This window comes from Polistes dominula, unplaced genomic scaffold (assembly GCF_049000335.1).
Source record: "Polistes dominula isolate Pdom_NZ unplaced genomic scaffold, Pdom_raw_medaka contig_73, whole genome shotgun sequence".
NCBI classification, from domain to species: domain Eukaryota; kingdom Metazoa; phylum Arthropoda; class Insecta; order Hymenoptera; family Vespidae; genus Polistes; species Polistes dominula.
In genome coordinates, this window is record NW_028300951.1 from 7,585,373 (window position 1) to 7,605,096 (window position 19,724).

Below are 19,724 nucleotides of genomic sequence, written 5' to 3' on the forward strand. Positions count from 1 at the left end.
CGACAATGCAAACACAAATCCAAGTGAATATTAATAAGGACATTTTTATTATTTATTCTTATTTTTTTTTTTTTTAATTATCATTCCTACGTCAATAAAATTATTCACCAAAAAATTTTCTATATCAATTATTTATCCCACAAAATTGACACGAAATTTATTTTAATTTTATTACAGTCAAAAAAGGAGAAAGGAAAAAAGAAAAAAAAGATACCTAATTTTTATTTACAATCGATATCATCGATTTAGTATATATATGAAGACTATTGACAGATTTTGATCGAAGATATGGATATTTTTAAAGTACCTACTCTTACCAAGAGTTCCATCAATCTTTTATATACCTTTCCTTTTTGCCTATGTAAATCAAACTTCTTTTTTTCCTTCCCTTTCAAGGCCAAACCTATGAAAAAGGGATCCTTTGATTCTCCTTTCGATAAAACACTTTGAAGTTTGAGTAGTTTTCATAAGTGTATATGAAACGGTAATTTTGAAAGGTCTTGGTGCTGTAAAAAGGTGAAATATTTCTTAAAACTTCATTTACATTTTCGTAATATGGTAGAGAGAATTATATATTTTCTATTTTCTAGCAGTTAATACGATGGGAGTTAGGTAGAACTATTGTTTCGTAGAAATTACCCAGATTTCTCTCTATACCTCCCCCCCCCCTAATTCTCTCTCTTTCTATGCACACGAATGCACATATATATATATGCATATATCTGCAGTTAGTATTAGTTTTCTCGTTAGCTCGAGGCTAGCCAGTTAACTTGTTGTTATTCACTTTTAAATATTTCAAGTAATTCTGGTAACGCAACTTCGAAATGTACTTTTCGAATGTATTATAATTTAATTAAAAATATTGTGAACTCGTTATCTTTGGTAAAATCATTTGATAGTAAATTTTTTACTTTTACGTGTATATATAAATATTTATTTATATAAAAAAGAAAGATAAATAGAGATAGAGAGAGAGATATTGTATAGTACGATTAAATAATTACAATAAACATTTATTTACATAAATTGGTTTATTTTCCGCTCCCCTTTTTGAATAATTATTTGCAATAACTTTGAAAACATTTTGATTGTTACAGGATATTTCGGAATATAAATGTGAAGATAATAAACCACCGATATACATGCCACACAAACCAGTAACCGGAGTAATAGGAGCATCATTCAGTGTAGTTTCCATCATGGTAGCTAATATTCTAAGACTTTTCAAGGTAATTCAAAAAAAGAAAAAAGAAAAAATTATATTGTAATATATTTTTTTTATATACATATGTATATAATTTACTTTATATTTTTTATATTTTACTATTATATTATATACGATTGTATAATATATATACCGTATTATCAAAGAAAATGCAGAATAACATCGAGATCACGTTTTCTACTTATTTACAGTTAACTAGATTCCTACGATGTTGGAATAACGAAATTAACTTCTACATCATATTTGTATAGAACATTTCTAGTTTCTCATTATTCAAAAAAAAAAATAGTTTTTAGATTTATCCAAAATAAAATTTTATAATTTAAAATATATTAAATATAATATAAATTAAATATTATATAAATTATCTAACTATCTACTATATAATTTCTATATATATTATATTAATAATATATAAAAATATATATATTATTTACAATCTAACTATCTACAATATTATATATATAAACTATCTTACTTTTACGATAGAAAGATCATGTTTTGATTATCTTTCAAATATCTTTTTTTAGTATCATTTACTTTTATCTATATTATCCATACTATTTATATTGATTCCAATTTATAAGATTTATATTATATCAATAGAAAATAATGGTGTATTTATTTTTGTACTTACTTGATATCAATTTGATATTGGATCCTAACGAGGTAAAAAACTCGTGGTATTTTATTTTTGATTGAAACTAGTATCCTATACTCTATCTCTCTCTTTTACTTTTTATTTTTATTTTATTCTTTATATCCTTCTTATTTTATATCTTGTACGATTTACTTGGCTACTTACGCTGGCCAATATAAGTTTCTAGAAATGAGAAGCATGGTGTGCATGCTTCTCGTAGAAGTTCTCTCATCACTCGAGGAAGTTCATAGAGGGTGGATATCTTGAGAACTAGCTCGCAAAAGCACTCGGCACTCGTATTTTCCTATTTACCATAAGAGCTTTCTATATCTATGTATCTATCCATCTATCTATCTATCTATCTAACTATCTAACTATCTAACTATCTACCTACCTAACTATCTCTTCCTTTTCACTCGTATGTGAGTGAGAGAGAAAAAGATAGAAATAGCACAATACACACATATTATTGTTCAACTCACATTCACCTAGTCAAAATCAAAGAAATATGCCAACAACTTTGTGGAAAAATAAGGAAACTTTCTTCTGTCTACTTCCATGTAATATTTTCTTTTTATTTCTCTCTGTTTTTACTCTCTTATTTTTTTCCCGATCTTTCTATTTCTGTAAGAAATATACGAATTTATTTAATATTTATTTTACTTTTAATTAATGTCCTTACTTCTTGTTTATTATTAAAATAGAAAATGGGGCAAATTTTCGAAGACCATTTATTATCTTGAATCAGATTAGTTTATTTTATTTTAATTTTATATAATTTGATTTCAATTAAACGAGAGTATAATACGAGAAGAAAGAAAAAAAGAAAATTTATCATTGTCGATTAAATTGAAAATTGTGATTAATAATTCGTAATAAAGTTGATTAGAAAAATATGATAAATATATTATTTCATTATAAATGGAATAAGCAAGGACGTATAATTAATGTTACGAAGAATAGTTAAAAAAAACATGGGAGGAGGGAGGTGGTAAAAAAAAGAAGAAGAATTAAAAAGAAAGATAAGAAAAATAATATTCGATCGATAGAAGAATACACAAAAAGGAAACAACAAAAAAAAGACAATGTCTTGGAAATTCATGCAACGAGAATCATGCAGGTCAGCGAACAATCTTTTCTATCAAAGTAGAAAGGAGTTTCTTGAAAGGATCTATCAGTGAAGTCACTTTGACGGGATTCATTTTGAAATATGGGAGAGTGAATCAAAAACTTAAACGATTGATGTTCCCTTTTACGTTCTAGTTATTCATTCATTCATTCATTCATTCATTCATTCATTCATTCATTTATTTATTTATTTATTAACATTGCATTTAAACTTTTGTAAAGATGCAATTACTTTTTTTCTTCACAATCATACGATCAATGTTTTTCATGCTATTTTTACAACAACAAAAATTGTTAAAATATTTTATCCTTTTTTTGTTCTTTTTTTCTTTTTCATAAAAAAACAATTATGTAACTTAAGACATGAAAAAGATATGCATTTAGTTTCTGAATTTCATTTGGTAGCTTCAACGACACTAATGTGAAAGAAATTACATTATCAAAGTGATGCAGCTTCGAGAGCTCATGTATATTTTATGATTTCTTGTCATAGAAAAGAGTTTAACCATTTTACTGTTCGATAACTAGACGTGTACGTTGACAAAAAGAGAAAGAAAGAAAAAAAGAAAAAAAAAGAGAAAAAAAAGAGAAAGATAGATAAAAAGAGAGATACCTATGTATTACATATATAAAAACGATAGGAAAAAGTAGAGGGGGGAGGAGAGAGAGAGGAAATAAAAACCACAATCTATATATTCTTCTCTATTTTTATATCACAAAAAAAAATCAATTTTGAAGAGAAATGAAATATAAACTCTTGAAAGTTAGGAAAATTAATTGAACGATTTTTCTTTCACGATGATTCTTTTGAAGATAAAATTAAAAAAAAATAATATTTAAATTACCAATCAATTATTTGTAAAAAAAAAAAGAAAAAGTAACAAAAAAATAAATAAATAGGATAACAATATACGGGTGGTTCATTCAAAAGGCTCCCATATGAAAACTATCGTAAAAGGAAGGTTTTATTATACGATACGTGTGTCACGATGTTACGTAAAACAAATATATATATATATATATATTATACATATCTATTTCCCAAAGGATAACACACATTCATTTACTTTTATATTATCTAAGGAATAGATCAATAAATATATTTCAAATTCTCAATTGGTTCGGTTGATTGTGAATGAAAGTTTTCCTTTAATGGTCGTGTGTAATCGATCGGAATATATTTTTCGTGAAATTAGCATAGAAAGTGGTACTACTCCGTTCTATCGAATAATAGAATCTTCATTCAACACCTTTAATTGGGTTCATTTTTCAACCTGACGAGTCATTAGAATTGTCCTTACTTTTGTATTTGCGAAAGATCGAAATTAAGGAGTTAAACAATTCAGTGTTGTGTGTTTCACATTAATTATTTTCCATTTGTTAGATGTAATTACGTAAGTAAATATTAAATTACACAAAACGTTAACACAGAGTATTGTAAATGTTTTAGACAAAAATTAATTAACTTTTCTATGATTTATTTGCATTCGTTATTTGCAAAGAATATCGATATTTCTTTATCTGAAATTGTTCACATCAGTATCGTACACTGTGCAAGTAGTAAGACTCAATAATTAACCGTTTCAAAAAAAAATAAATTTAAAGAACGAGTTTCACGCGTGCATTCTTATACACTAATTTAAACAAAATCTGTGTATTGTCAATTTAACTCACTTCATGTTGTTAGTCAATAAGTACTTATTGAAGATGGTTACACATTCAAGATAGTCAAAATAAGTTGATCAAAATAAATATAAATATTATACAAGATATATTAAAGAAGTGGGGAGGATTTGTATTATTCGAAATATAATGCAAATAACATCATCATATTCTAAGATCATAAATATTTTATTTTCCATTCCGGTCCTATAAAACTTACAAAATGTTCTCATGTATATTTATATTATTATTATTATTGTTATATGAAAAATGATATAAACGTTATATATAGTTTGCGTTATTCTTAAATTTTATATTAAATATTCCATAAATAATATTATTTTTTACGAATAACGAGTTAACAAAAGTCAAATGGTCAGTTTTCGATTGAATTTAAATAAAACAAGAGACAGTTTGTTTTAGAATATTTCGAGATAAATTTTAGGTAATATAAAAATTATTGAGAGAGAATAAATTGTTCTTGTGATCGTATATATATAATGACTAATCGTAAAATGCTTATGGGACATGTTTTAGATACCTCAAGTGAGCTATGCGTCAACAAGTACTGAATTATCCGACAAAAGTCGTTTCGAATATTTCAGTAGAGTCGTACCACCAGACAGTTTTCAAGCTCAGGCCATGGTCGAGGTGATACATCGTCTAGGATGGAAATATGTTTCCACAGTTGCCGTCGAAGGCGATTATGGTGAAAAGGTTAGTCAATTTCTTTTTATTTTTTTATAAATTCTATTTTATATTATTTTATCTTTTTTATCCACAATGAAATATATTATAATATATATGAAATATCTGTTAAAGTACGAAACAAAGAAAAATTTTTACTTAGTAATAGTATACCCAATTAGTAATATTTTTGTTTATGTAATTATTATTATAATTTTAACGTTGATAAATTAGTTATGTCATCAATTATTTTTGTATTGCTTTATGTATGTATATATTCTTTTTTATTTTGATCATATCAGCAAGACATAAAGTGAAAATCGTTAAACGATAAAAGCAATATCCGTTTTCTTTTCTCGTTCGGCATTTCAAATGATGCTTCCTACTTTTGTCGTAAAGTAAAAACAACGCAAATGGAATTCCTACGAATACGTACCTACGTATTTTCTTTTATACGGTAGATTGAATGATACCTTTTGAACATATATGATGTTGAATAAATAACAACGATAACTCGCGTGGAAATATTATTTTTATTGTATATTTATGAAATAACGCGAACAAAAAAAATAAATAAATAAAAATAATAATAATAATAATAATAATAATAATAATAATAATAATAATAATAATAATATCCAAATATTTCATAGAAATATTCATTGATAGATGCACGGTACAAAACCTGATACTTGTCATATCTTTTTTTATGGTTTCAACAATATCAGAATATATTTTTTCTAAAGCTTCCTAACACATACTCACATATATATACTCATATATATTTAGATATATGATTTAATTTCTAAAAATAAAAAAGGAAAGATATGCGTAAACATGATACGTATCAGGTTCATGCATAAATTTATAAAATAATTTGTCATATTAAAAGAAAAATTTTTGTCCGAGAAATAAATAGAAAAAAAAAAACGAAATTACTTTACGAACAAGCGAATGAAAAAAGAAAAAGTAAAAAAAATAAAACAATTTTTCTGTTTAAGGGTATAGCAAGTTTTATATCGTTATCCATGGAATACAACATTTGCGTAGCTGTAAGCGAAAAAATCTTACGAAATTCAAAAACGGAAGACTTTGATAGGATCGTCGAGAGATTAAGCGCAAAACACAATGCTCGAGGAGTCGTATTGTTCGTTGATGAGGATAATATAAAGTAAGAAAATCTCTCGCATTATTTTCATTATTTTTCCCCTCTCGTTTCCCCTCTATTATTTAAAATGAATTTTTCGAGGATCGTATCCTAAAAATTGTAATAGTCTCATTAACCGGGGAAAAAAAAACAAGCCCCAAAACTAAAAATGTTTTTTTCTTCTTTCCAAATATAATTCAACTTACGTTATTATCGTACAATGTCTTTATTTTTTCTTTACAATTAAAACAATTAAAAAAAAAAAAAAAAACAATGTTGATTATATTCAAATCGGTCGATTTCTTCGAAAGATTTTTTTTATTTAAAAATCGTTACTCAGTTATTCCATTAAGGTAATTAGCGAGAAAAATTAGTAACGTAGGCAAAATTTGTGCACTGTGTACTCTATGCGTATGTTTGTGTAAGTGTTTGTGTGTATGTGTGTGTAAATTAAAAGTCGATAAATCCTGGATGACATTGATCTTTTCTAACAAAAATTTCTTCTCTTACTCTCTCTCTCTCTCTCTCTCTCTCTCTCTCTCTCTCTCTCTCTCTCATTCACTCACATTAGTCTATTTCTCTCTCGAGTATTGCTTTCTTTTATAATTAATTTCTGCCATGAACGATCAAGTATACCAACCTAACTCTCCATTATCTCATCATTGATTTATGATGAACGATGTAAGTTTCCTTTAAACGACAATATCCTACGGGTAGGATCATTACTTTTTGTTCTTTCTTTGACGTTTTTCTCCATCCTTGTCACCCCACTCTAACTCCCACTCCTATATCACCCCCACTCTTTTTCCTTCCTGTTTTACAAAGGATAAAGAAGTTAGAAGCAAATGTTACAATAAAAAACACCGTACTCGTGTGACAGTTTCACCATTTCAAATAAACTCACGGTTATATTCGAATTTTTTTGAAACGAGACGCGACACGAATAAAAAAGAAATAGTACGTACCAAAAAAGAGAGGAAGAAAGAAAATAAGAAAAATAAATAAAGAAAGAGTAATAATAATAATAATGATAATACAAATTTCTTATTCGATGACAAGATAATATGAATGATTTTGTATTATACATTTGGTTTAAACAATATCATAAATGTTAACGAAGGATAATGCGTTATTGATTAATTAATTGTTAATTTATATTGACAAAGAAATTTTTTTATAAATTTAAATTAACAGAACTTAGTTGCCAACTCAATATATATATACGTATATGTATATGAATCTTTTAATTTATTATATTATATTTGAATAAAAAAATTATATGAAAAACGAAATCTCGAAATACAATTTGAATGGTGAAGAATAAAAAATAAAAAAATTAATAAATCAAAGCACGTATTTTTCAACGTTTTTATCTGAGGTGAAATAAAAGTTAATAAATGAATAATGTCGAACAAAAAATGTTATATTTGTGACAGGATAAGTATGAGTTTTATGGAAGTCACGTGTCGATGCATTCATATTTAAACGTGTGTGTATAAAAATTTTGAGATTATGGACCGGTCTAGATGCAACTTGTGAAAAGTGACGTTCAACTGTATGTGATATCGATTTTTAAACGTCCGTCAGTTGGTGTCGTTTGAACTACGCTACATACACACATACGTACACTACGTACGAGATACAATTCGACATATTCACCTAACTCGATTATTATCTAGGTAGGTAGGTAGGTAGGTAGGTAGGTATCCAGCGAAAAGAGTATTATTCAATTTATTTTTTATTTTTCTTTTAATATCTTTTTTATCTTTCTCTGTATATTTTTATCAAAAGTGTAATATTTTTGATAAAAATATATAGACGTAAGTAAAAAAAAAATAAATAAACGTTGAAAACAATCTTTAAGTAATAAAATGTTATTTTAATTTTGTCAATACTAACGAGAAGATAAATAATATTCTAATTATTTGTTGTATTATATATATATATATATATATATATATATATATATATATATATATATATATATATATATATATTGTATTGGTAACAATTGTAATTTGTACGAAATAATTATTCATTTTATTTCATGTTAAAATATTATTAATTTTAGAACAAATAGCTCATATTAATATTTAGACAATGAATATTTTCTCTCTCTCTCCCTTTCTTTCTTTTTTAAATTTATTTGAATCTTTAATATATGTTATCAAAGAAAAACTACTTTTAGGTAGGTCGCCACTGTGGTGTTAGCGGTTTTCATAAAACCTATATATATTATATATAATACATACGCACACATATAAACTTTTGCACCAGTCAGACATATGTGTATATTCAACTTTCGTTTTTTATTCAATTTTTTTTTTCTGGCAACTACCCAAATATCGAAGCAAACCGGCTGCTGGTGCTGCTACTTCTACTGCGGGAAGCAACATTCTTTTTCCACCTACCGACTTTAAATTTCAAACCTTCCTCGAAGGGTTTTCCTATCGACACTGATATCTTCTACCCAGTACCTTCTTTATCTCTATCCTTTTCTTCCTCCCTTTCCTTCCTCCCTTCCTTTTCTTCTATTTTCTTTATATTCTTGTATCTTTTTTCTTTTATTATTATTATTATTATTTTTGTGTGTGTCTCCTATATCTTTTTGTCGAAGAAAAATCACTCTTTATTTATATATGCCCGTGCTTTTTTTCTCTTGCTTACGCGTACGATATTCCATCGAACAAATGCAACAGTTTTTGCATTACAAAGGATTGAAAACTCCTCCGTTATCGCTTCGTATCCCTTTTTACTCGTTCTCTAAACTTTTACGAATAATTTCGATCCCTAACGTAATCCAAAATAAAACAGAGAGAGAGAGAGAGAGAGAGAAAAGAAGTAGAAAGGAAAGAAAGAAAATCAAAATCAAAAAGAAAAAAATGAACCTTTTTGCAAGACGATTAACGAAGTTTTTATTTATCCTATATATAACTATTTTTTTATTTGTTCATCTGATAAGATTTATGAGAAATTTGGGATAAATCTATAAAAATTAATTGCAATTTCAATCATACGCGGTGTATAATTATGTACGTATAAAGTAAAACTCTCAAAGTTAATTCATCAGGGACGATTTTTTTATGGCGAGAAAAAAATAACTTAATATTATTGTTTGTTTTCTTTTTTTTTTTGACTGTACATTGTAAATAACCATTACTAGTGCAACCAAATCAAAAAATGTTTACTTTCTCTAATTGAGTTATCAAATTTTTGTTCTATTTATTATTGACATTAACTATAATTATAAAAAACTAAACGTCCAAATATTTTTTTTTTATAAAATTTTTTATTTGTTGAAAAGATACAGTAACAGTCACATATAAACTGATACAAATTAAACTACTAACAAAAAATCATACAATTAAACATATAGGAACAATAATACAATAACATGACCCGATAGAAAGGGTAGGCTCGCTATTGTACATTAGCTTTGGTATAATGATTGCACAAACTTAACAATAATTTAACAGCCGCAGGCAAATTCGCCGATGGTAGCTTACATTAGACAGTTATTATAATATTGCGAGAAAAACTTATAGAAAGAAAAAACTCGCATACAGTAACGTCCACATATGTGGCTAAGGGCGTGACAAAAAATATTATTCGAGAATTTTAAATTTATCTTGTATACGCGTGTAGTACATTTATCAACAAAATTTATATCACTTGGAATAAACATTAAAAAAAAAAAATAAAACTTTACCAACTTGATATAATATATCAAATATAGTGAACTTGTGTGCACGATTTGTATTATATATAGGGTGTATTTCTTGAGAATTTTATTCGAGAGTAAACACTGGTACAAACATTGATCTATTTTATGTATATATACATATATATATATACATATATACACTAAAAGAATAAACAAAAGAAACAGAAAGTGAGAGAGAGAGAGAGAGAGTAATAATAACAGTAGCGTAATAGTACTGGTAAAGAAAAATATTTAAAAAAAAAAGAAAAAGGTAGAGATGATGAAGAGGAAAAAAAGGAGTATAAAAGATCGAAGTCCGAGTTTACACACTGTACTACACACGCCCTTTCTTCGTCCTTAACTTGGCTTGGCCCTCTTGTTCTTCTTGTGACGAAGAAAACAATGGGAGTTAAAGAGAGAGAGAGAGAGAGAGAAATAAATAGAAGGAGTAAGAGAAGAGGGTACTTATTCCCCTTTGCTCGGATAGTAATCCAGTGACCCCGATATCGTCCTCCAAATCGATTGCCCAAACACGTCGTGATATACAGTCTTCTTAGTATCGTCATCCCCTTTTTCGAAAGGGTATCGAGACCGACTTCCCTTCTCGTTCAAAGGATTACCTAGCAAAGAGCCACTGTTTACTAAAATAAAACAAGAATCTTTAAAAGGTATCTGCTTCTTCTACTTATTTCCTACCATAAAAAAAAACATCTATGACTTTTTCTTTTATTTCTTCTTCTTCTTTTTCTTCTTTTTAAACCGAGAAATATTTATTTTTCTAGGTGTATCTAATATAAATCTAAAATACATATGTTTACCTGATATACATACATATAAGGAAAGAAGAGAGAGAAAGAGAGAAAGAGAGAAAGAGAAATCATATTTATTTGATTTGTTTAAAAGTAAAGTAAGAAATATTTTCTCTATTCACTATATCATGTTCGTATTTTTATTTAAAAATATTTACATCGATAGTTAATAATAGAATACAAGAGTTATGAGGATTTTTAATATTTGTTAAATTGTAAAATAATATATTGAATATGTTTCATGTTTTTTTTTTTTTTTTTTTTTTTTTTTTATAGATGTCGTACTATCTTAGAAGTTTAATAATTTATTAATTAATATCATATTGGTAGATATATCATATCAAATATATTATATTGACAAATTACATGGATATATCATATAGAAATTTTTATTTTATGTTGTATTGATAAATTATAAGATATATTTTATGTTTTTAGAAATGTCGTACTATCTTGTAAGTGTAATAACTTATTAATCAATATTAATCAATTATACTTTTGAAAAAAATGTGATTGATGTTATATAAAAAGACAAGGGAAGAACAAAATAAAAAAGAAACACTATCAAAAAAAGAAGAAGAATAAGAAGATCGATCCTAGGGAAATAAATAAACCGAACGAGGTTCAATTTGTCTTCTCTGTGTGTTGGGGATTCAATTAGCTAGCTAGCATCCCCAATACACTTACCACGCATTTCATTCGTGATACTAAATTATATATTATCAAAATGTTACATATTATCCTAAAGAAAATTCTCTATCTATCCCTCACATGACACACACACACACACACACACACACACACACACACACACACACACACACACACACACACACACACACACAAAATTTATAAAGTAAATTCATACGCAAATATTTCTTCATTGTAATCATCTTCATTAACATTCTTGGAAAGTTCCAAAGTTATTAGATTTATTAATCAAAGTGTCGGATTGTTAACTCAATGTTATAGGTGAACCGTGAAACACGTTCATGTTTCCTCGAGAACATCGATATGTGGTCGAAATTGATCTCATTTGTTAGTTCACTCACTCTCTCTCTCTCTCTCCCTCTTTCTCTCTTATCCTCAAACCCTCAACCCCCACTTTCTCTCTAGCCTCATTTTGATAGTTCGAAACCATACTGGACGTGAAAGCAGCGTGATTGAATTATTCGACTCTAATGTTAGAAACTCTCTGTTGTTAGAAACTTTGAGATATTATTATCTGTTTTCCCTAGTTACACATTCACACACATATTATCATTTTTTTAAACCCTAACATAATACACATACATACATATTATGATTTTCCAATTAGATTTATTACATATAAATATTCTTATATTGATATAAAAAAAGAGGAAAGAAAAAGAAAAAAAAGAAATAAAAAATAGAAAATAATTCTTTCTTTCAAGATCATATTATTGTTTTTATAAATATTATATATATATACATTTATGGTGTATCCATGAACGTTACCTTAGTTATTATATCTTCCATTCCTTGGAAATAACATTCGAAGAAGTAAATCATTTCTAAAATAGTTCTTCTGAATCTTGTCTTATGACATATGTATCTAAGTACTGTATATATCTATATATATATATACATATACATATATACATATATACATATATACGTGTGTACTTACTTACCTACCTCGGTTGAAAGCCATTACTTCTTGAATTCGATTTCGTTGGACCGTTCTTGATAAGTCGATATAAGTTTACAGATTTCAAATCTTCTCTCTCTCTCTCTCTCTCTCTCTCTCTCTCTCTCTTTCATTCTTTTACTTTTCGTGTTTCTTTTTTCATATCCGTGCTCGTATCGTATTACTACCTATAGATAACATTATATTCATTACTTTTGCTTGACTATTTTCATCCATCTAGTAATAAAAGAAAAATGGAAAAATCTCATGATATAAATTTAAAGACTATACTACTATTGTTTGAAAATAATAGAATATCATCATTTAAGATTGAAATTTGTCAAGTTACGCGTATCATTCAATTTTGATTAAAAGTTAGATGATAATAAACATATTCTATCGCACTTGAGGCTGTTCACATCTATTATCAAAGTAATTTTATCAGTTAATAATAATAACTTTTGCTATATATATATACTCCTACTAGTTATTGTCAAGTTGGCTCATCCCTTCCTTTATCCTACCCCCACCCCCTCTTTCCTCCTTATTTTCACTCTCATCCCTCTTCCTGTCATGGCGTTTCCCATTCGAGAAACTAATCTGAAGACTATAATGACTGAAGTATCATAGATGATCCTAGATACATATATATATATAAACACATATATAGATAATATGAATGTATATACTTAAGTAGTGAGAATAAGCTTGGTGTTACCATGGAAATGTTTTACAAAGCTTCTCAACACTAATGGCTTTAATTCTGTCTCTATCTCTCACTATCTGTTTAGCTTTTAGCTTCCTGTATATACTAGAGTATTATGGATTAAATATACATATACATATATATATATATTATTTTCTCAGAAATATTATGAATATTTTAATGTACATATAATAAATCTAAAAAAATTATATTTGAAATTAATCTTATTTACATAAAGAAGAAAATAAATGAATGATTCAACAAATGAATGGATTAATTTTTTAATAAATTCATGAATTAATGAATGTGAGAAGATTAATGAATGAATGAATGAATAGATATAGATAAGATAAATGGATGAGTTGTAAGAAACATACAGATGAGAGAGAAGGATAGTTTATTTTATCTAAGTAAGATATAATTCTTGTCATCTGTTATATTTCAGAAAACTTCTTCAAGCTACGGTGAGAGCCAATCGTACGGGTCATTTCATGTGGGTTGGTAGTGACTCCTGGGGTGCTAAAGTTTATCCGGTTCGAGATCAAGAATTTGCTGCAGAGGGTGCTATTACTATACTACCCTTTAGGACTGCCCTTCAAGGTAATTTTATCTGTTTTTTTTTTATCGATCTTACTCGATTAACTTGTCCAAACATAAGTAATTTTTTAGACTAATTACATTGTTAAACAAAGTTAAAAGTTTTTTTTTTTTAATATTTTAACAATTATTTTTTGTTATCTATTAATATTAAAATTTATTTGATCGGTTAAGATTATTATTACATTTTAAAGGTTTTGACGAATATTATTTGAATCTTCGTCCAAGAATGGCTAATGAATGTCAAGGACAGACTGAAAGTAATGTACCACATGAATCATTGCCTGGAAAGATAGTAAATTGTAGGAATATATGGTTCCGTGAATTCTGGTCGCAACATCATAAATGCACTTTTAGTAAAAATGCTTCTACCGAGAAAACGACGATATGTACCGGTACTGAAGAACTTAAAGATTACGAGCAAGAAGGGCTAGTACCTTTCGTTGGTAAATATACATTTTTATTATTTCATTCAAATTCATAATAAAATAATATCTATGTGTGCAAGAAGTTATTTAAATAAAATATATAATAATTTTAAAATATAAATAATATATAAATTTTTCTATAATATATTAGTGCAATTTTTTTCTTAATAAATGTAACGAGGGAGGGGGGAAACAACCCATTAATTTATTGGATAGTATAAAAGTTATAGTAATGAATAATATTTTTATAAAGAAATGTATTTTTTTATTATTTTCAATTGTATTATTTAACATTGTGTGAGGATTATAATATAATATAATTATAATAATCATCATAATAATTATTAAAAATAATTATGACAATTCTTTTGGTAATCAAATAGACGATTAGCTTGAAACAAAGCTAACACACACATAGTTAAATATTATATATTATATTTTTTTATTCTTCTTATCATCTTACAATCGTACCTCCTTTGTCTCTTTTTAAAATAGCTCGAAGCAAAGCCCTTAACCCGACTAATTCTTGAGACTTTACTACTCGTTAAAAATCCTGACCTAATTATTTTATTTTTTCTTCATTTGTCTTTTTGTTTCTTTCAATCAAAGGAAGATAATATTTCTTTTTCCTTTTTTTAATTTTTCTTTTTACATATATAATTAACTCAACGAAAAACGTTTTTGTTCGTTCGAAACGCATCGAATATATAATATTTTAATTATTTTTTCTTTTCTCGTTATCCTTCACCTTTCTCTTCCTCTTCCTCTTTCTCTTCTTCTTCTTCTTCTTTTTCATATTTTTATTTATTATTCAATTTTATTATTCACACAGTCGATGCTGTGTATGCAATGGCTCACGGGGTTCACAACGTGATAGAAGAAGAATGCGTAAATGAATTTCCTGGAATGCATTATGTTTGCGAAGCTTTGAAACCTGCACCCGATGGCCAACAACTTCTGCAATATATTCGAAACGTTACCTTCATTGGTAAGGATTCACGCATAATTTTCACTTTGTATATAACACCGTACACACATACACATAAACACTAACACATATATATACTTTATGGGAAAACGCATATTGATTTATTATTTTAACAAGAAAAAGTTTTATTTTTGTCATCACTATTCATAAGATTAAATTTGTCTTTTTAACTTTTCCTTTATTATTTTCTTCTTCTTTTTCTTCTTCTTCTTCTTCTTCTTTTTCTTTTTTACAGGTCGTCAAGGTACAGAAATTAAATTTAATACCAACGGCGACGCCTATGGGTTTTATAATATTTATCAATATCAACGTAACGAAGAGAATCGTTTCGATTACACTCTGATTGGAACCTGGAAAGAGGAGTAAGTTTTATCATCTTCCTTTTTTTTTATTTTCTCATATATTTTTTATTTTTCATTTTGTCTCTTTTTTTTTCTTATAAAGAAACATTTCTCAATCTATTCAGGAGTATAGTTTGAATTTTTAAATCAACAATTGATAAGACATTTAAATAGAATAGATATTTTATTAAAAATAAATCTCTCAAATAAAAATCTACTCCCTAACGTTGTAATAAATTAACCCTTTGACTGTGCTATGTAATAATAATAATAATAATAATAATAATAATAATAATAATAATAATAATAATAATAATAACAGCATTATACGTGTTTGTCAATCTTAATGTACAATAAAATAATGTAACGTTGGTTTTGCGTATTGATTATTATTTTGAATTTTGTATCATATGAAAATAATATTAATAAACAAAAACTTTAATTATTAAATATAATTTATTATTAGATAATAAACTAATTCCGCGAATTTCCCACAAAATATTTCAATTAAAATTATTCATCACTTCAAAGGGTTAAATTAAAATAAATTATAACGTTAAAGGGGCTGCATGTGTGTGTCCTATAAAGATCCCTGATTTACTCGGTAATGGATAATATTAATTATCACTTTATTCTCTTTGTTTTTTTTTTGTTTCTCTCTATTTCTTTTTTTCTTTTTTTTTCTCTCTCAAATCGTTAGATTGGCTTTTGATATCAATATGACCAGATGGGCAACGGGAGCTGGTGAATTGCATGTACCAAGAAGTTCATGTAGCGATAATTGTCCCTTAGGTCATGTGAGAAATTTCCAGGTAAGAGAAATGATCAAATAAAATATACAAATACACTCTCATGCATATACACACACATATGAGAGAACAAAAAAATAGAAGAAAATGAAACAGACACTGAAGAGGAAAAGATCAAAAAGAACTGTCGAGATTTTTTTTTGTAACCTTTAAAAGTCATCCCTTTAGGCTGGTTAGAAAAAAAATAAAAAATAAAAAAAAGGTAATATGCTTGAGCACGAAAACTCGAGGAAGAAAAGGGTATGAAATTCTCCGGAAGAAATGTAAAACGAGTCGTTATTCTGAAGCAGTTTCTCTCCTTCTGTTTTTTTCTCTCTGTCTCTCTCTTTGAATAACACGTTGCTAATTAACCTCGTAGTTTTCGTCATCGTTTGAGGTCTCTAATGTGTGAAGTTATTTTTTTTTCTTTTTTTTTTTAGTAGAAAAAAGAAAACCTTTTGCATTATGATCTTTACCACCTGTGGATAGCAATTATTTTCTCGTGATTACCCAACTAATTTTAAATTAAATTATGATTAGAGTCTGACTTGATCGTTAGTCATTGCAATTTTAATTTTAAATATAACGAATTTAACTCGTGAAAGTTAACATCGAAAATTGCATATTATTTAATAATACATATTAGGAGTTAAAAAATAAATTTGTTGATAAAATATAGTTAATTTTAAATACAATAGATCTGTTTTTTAAAGGAATTTTTCTAATTTGTAAAATTGAATATATTTTTATATAATGAATGTTTTAATTGTTATTAAAATCTATTAAACTATAATGATAAACGTGTTTAACGTGTCGTAGAAATATCGTATAATATTAGTTACACAATTAATCTTTAATTATATTTCTCTTACAAAGGAGGCATGTTGTTGGAGATGTGTAGCTTGTAGAGAAGATGCTTACGTGTTTAACGATACCTGCAGCAGCTGTGGACCTGGTTATGCACCCGATGAAACAAAAACAAGTTGTATTAAACTAACAGCCGAAGTTATATCATGGACTAGTCCTTGGGCATTAGTACCACTTGTGTTCGCATCCATTGGAATTCTCAGTACACTTTTCACTACCTTTGTATTTATTCGGTAAGTCTATAAAAATAATGATTTCATTTAATTCGTTAGAAAATAAAAAATTGAGAGAGAGAGAGAGAGAAACTATCTAAAAAAGAATAAATAATAAAAAAAATCGATTCATGAACTGGAATATAATGAAGACGATATCCCATCGATGTCATGGGATTGAAGAAAAAAAAATAAAAAGAAAATTGAAAAGAAAAATCATTTGAAAGAGGATTGCAATGGATAGTAATTATGAATCGATTGAACCTTACCTAATAATTACACATTCTTTACTCTTAACGAATACTTGAAAAAGAAGTCGACAATACGATATAATAATCATTAAAAAAAAAACATATAATTAATTTATAAATTAACTAAAATACTACTACTACTACTACAATTTTTAATTTTTTCCATTTAATCAGATTCAATCGTACACCAGTGATCATGGCTTCAGGTCGTGAATTATGCTACGTATTACTCGTCGGTATTTTATCTTGTTATGGAATGAGTTTCGTTATACTGAGCAAACCGACAACATGGAATTGCACGTACCTTCGTATTGGTCTAGGACTATGTTTGAGCATTTGTTACAGCGCTATACTTACTAAAACTAATCGTATATCACGTATATTCAATCAAGGTACTAAAAGTATCAAAAGACCATCCTATACTTCGCCGAAGAGTCAAGTTGTTATTGCTATCGGTGAGTACGTGCTATCTAAACTGATTGATCGATCTTCGGATAAAATTTGGAAGATTATCAATCATGGATACCTCATCCTTTCATCCACTCTTTTATCCTACAAAAACAAAAAACAAAAAAAAAGTTAAACTACAGTCGTAAAATTGAGAACATGACATACATTCGTAGAAATTAATTGAATTAAACGAGTAACAAAATGCAAACACAAATATAAATTGATATATCGTATAAATAAAGTTTTATCTGACAGATCTTTCCGCATTATTAAATCAAACAAAGTTGATAGGGTTAGTCACACGTTGGCCGTTCGTGCCGTTCGAGCTTGATCCTGAATTACGTGACTCCCGTTTTTGTAGGGATCACTGCAGTCCAACTGATCGGTGCCATAGTTTGGCTAATTATTGAACCACCTGACACAACAGAGATCCATCCATATCCGTTATCAGCTGTATTGACGTGTCGTGTCTCGACGTTCTCATTAATGATGTCTCTAGTGTACAATATGTTCCTAATATTGATGTGTACATTGTACGCATTTAAAACAAGAAAAATACCGGAGAATTTTAACGAAGCTAAGTACATTGGTTTTACCATGTACTCGACTTGCATAGTCTGGCTAGCATTTGTTCCAATATATTTTGGATCGAAAAACGATTACAAGGTAACCAAGTATTTGATAATTTGTTTATAATAATCATTTGCAAAAAATAAGTATTTCATTGGATATTATTGGTACAGGTTCAAATAGCAAGCATGTGTATGTGTATCAACATCTCAGCATCCGTTGCACTTGGTTGTTTGTTCACACCTAAGGTTTATCTTGTATTATTTCAACCGTACAAGAACGTTAGACCTGGTCCTCACGTGAGTACAACAAATAAATTAATCAATCAATTATGATAAATTAAATCTAGATTATTATCAATTTATTAATTCTTTGACTGCTATGGAGTCATATGCGTTTGATTAAAAATTGCCAGTGTGGATACTATCAAAGCATATACGTGTGATTGTCAATGCAAATGCAAATAATGTAATATTATTTTGCGTTTTGAATCATGTAACATCAGAATTATGTAAGAAACAAAAACTATCTAATTACTTATCAGATAATAGATTATTCCGTTTCTACAAAATACATAAGCTAAAAATAATGCAGTACTCAAAGGGTTAATAAAAAATAAAAGACAAAAGGAAGCAATTATGAATATTTAAAATATCGACATTAACATTTTTCCTATTAATGTTTCTTTTTGAATACGATACAGCCAGGAGGTGTACACAGTGCTAACAGACAAACATTCATGACACGATTTTCCGGTGCAAGAAGTCAAACGATGCAAAGTATGACCTCGGGTTCACGTAGCAGTCCACTCCCATCGCGTGCATCTCGAAGTGAGCAAAAACATGCAAATGGTAACTGAAGAAAAACATATGCA

At 27.6% G+C, this 19,724-nt stretch overlaps 1 protein-coding gene across 5 annotated transcripts in view; it reads left to right on the plus strand.

Moving 5' to 3' along the window:
* Positions 1 to 19,724, plus strand: part of LOC107069149 (metabotropic glutamate receptor 6) — a 50,313-nt gene that overhangs the window by 30,192 nt on the left and 397 nt on the right. For 3 of the 5 annotated variants that reach the window (XM_015326185.2, XM_089172341.1, XM_015326188.2), the window contains 13 exons: positions 1,098 to 1,229; positions 5,193 to 5,372; positions 6,344 to 6,513; positions 13,804 to 13,958; positions 14,150 to 14,401; positions 15,216 to 15,371; positions 15,607 to 15,733; positions 16,413 to 16,524; positions 17,377 to 17,600; positions 18,005 to 18,285; positions 18,642 to 18,946; positions 19,024 to 19,149; positions 19,554 to 19,701. In XM_015326185.2, coding sequence (XP_015181671.1) covers positions 1,098 to 1,229; positions 5,193 to 5,372; positions 6,344 to 6,513; positions 13,804 to 13,958; positions 14,150 to 14,401; positions 15,216 to 15,371; positions 15,607 to 15,733; positions 16,413 to 16,524; positions 17,377 to 17,600; positions 18,005 to 18,285; positions 18,642 to 18,946; positions 19,024 to 19,149; positions 19,554 to 19,701 — 2,368 coding nt within the window. The remainder of the gene's footprint in view (positions 1 to 1,097; positions 1,230 to 5,192; positions 5,373 to 6,343; positions 6,514 to 13,803; positions 13,959 to 14,149; positions 14,402 to 15,215; positions 15,372 to 15,606; positions 15,734 to 16,412; positions 16,525 to 17,376; positions 17,601 to 18,004; positions 18,286 to 18,641; positions 18,947 to 19,023; positions 19,150 to 19,553; positions 19,702 to 19,724) is intronic. The other 2 variants (XM_015326187.2, XM_015326186.2) reach the window with 2 other exon arrangements.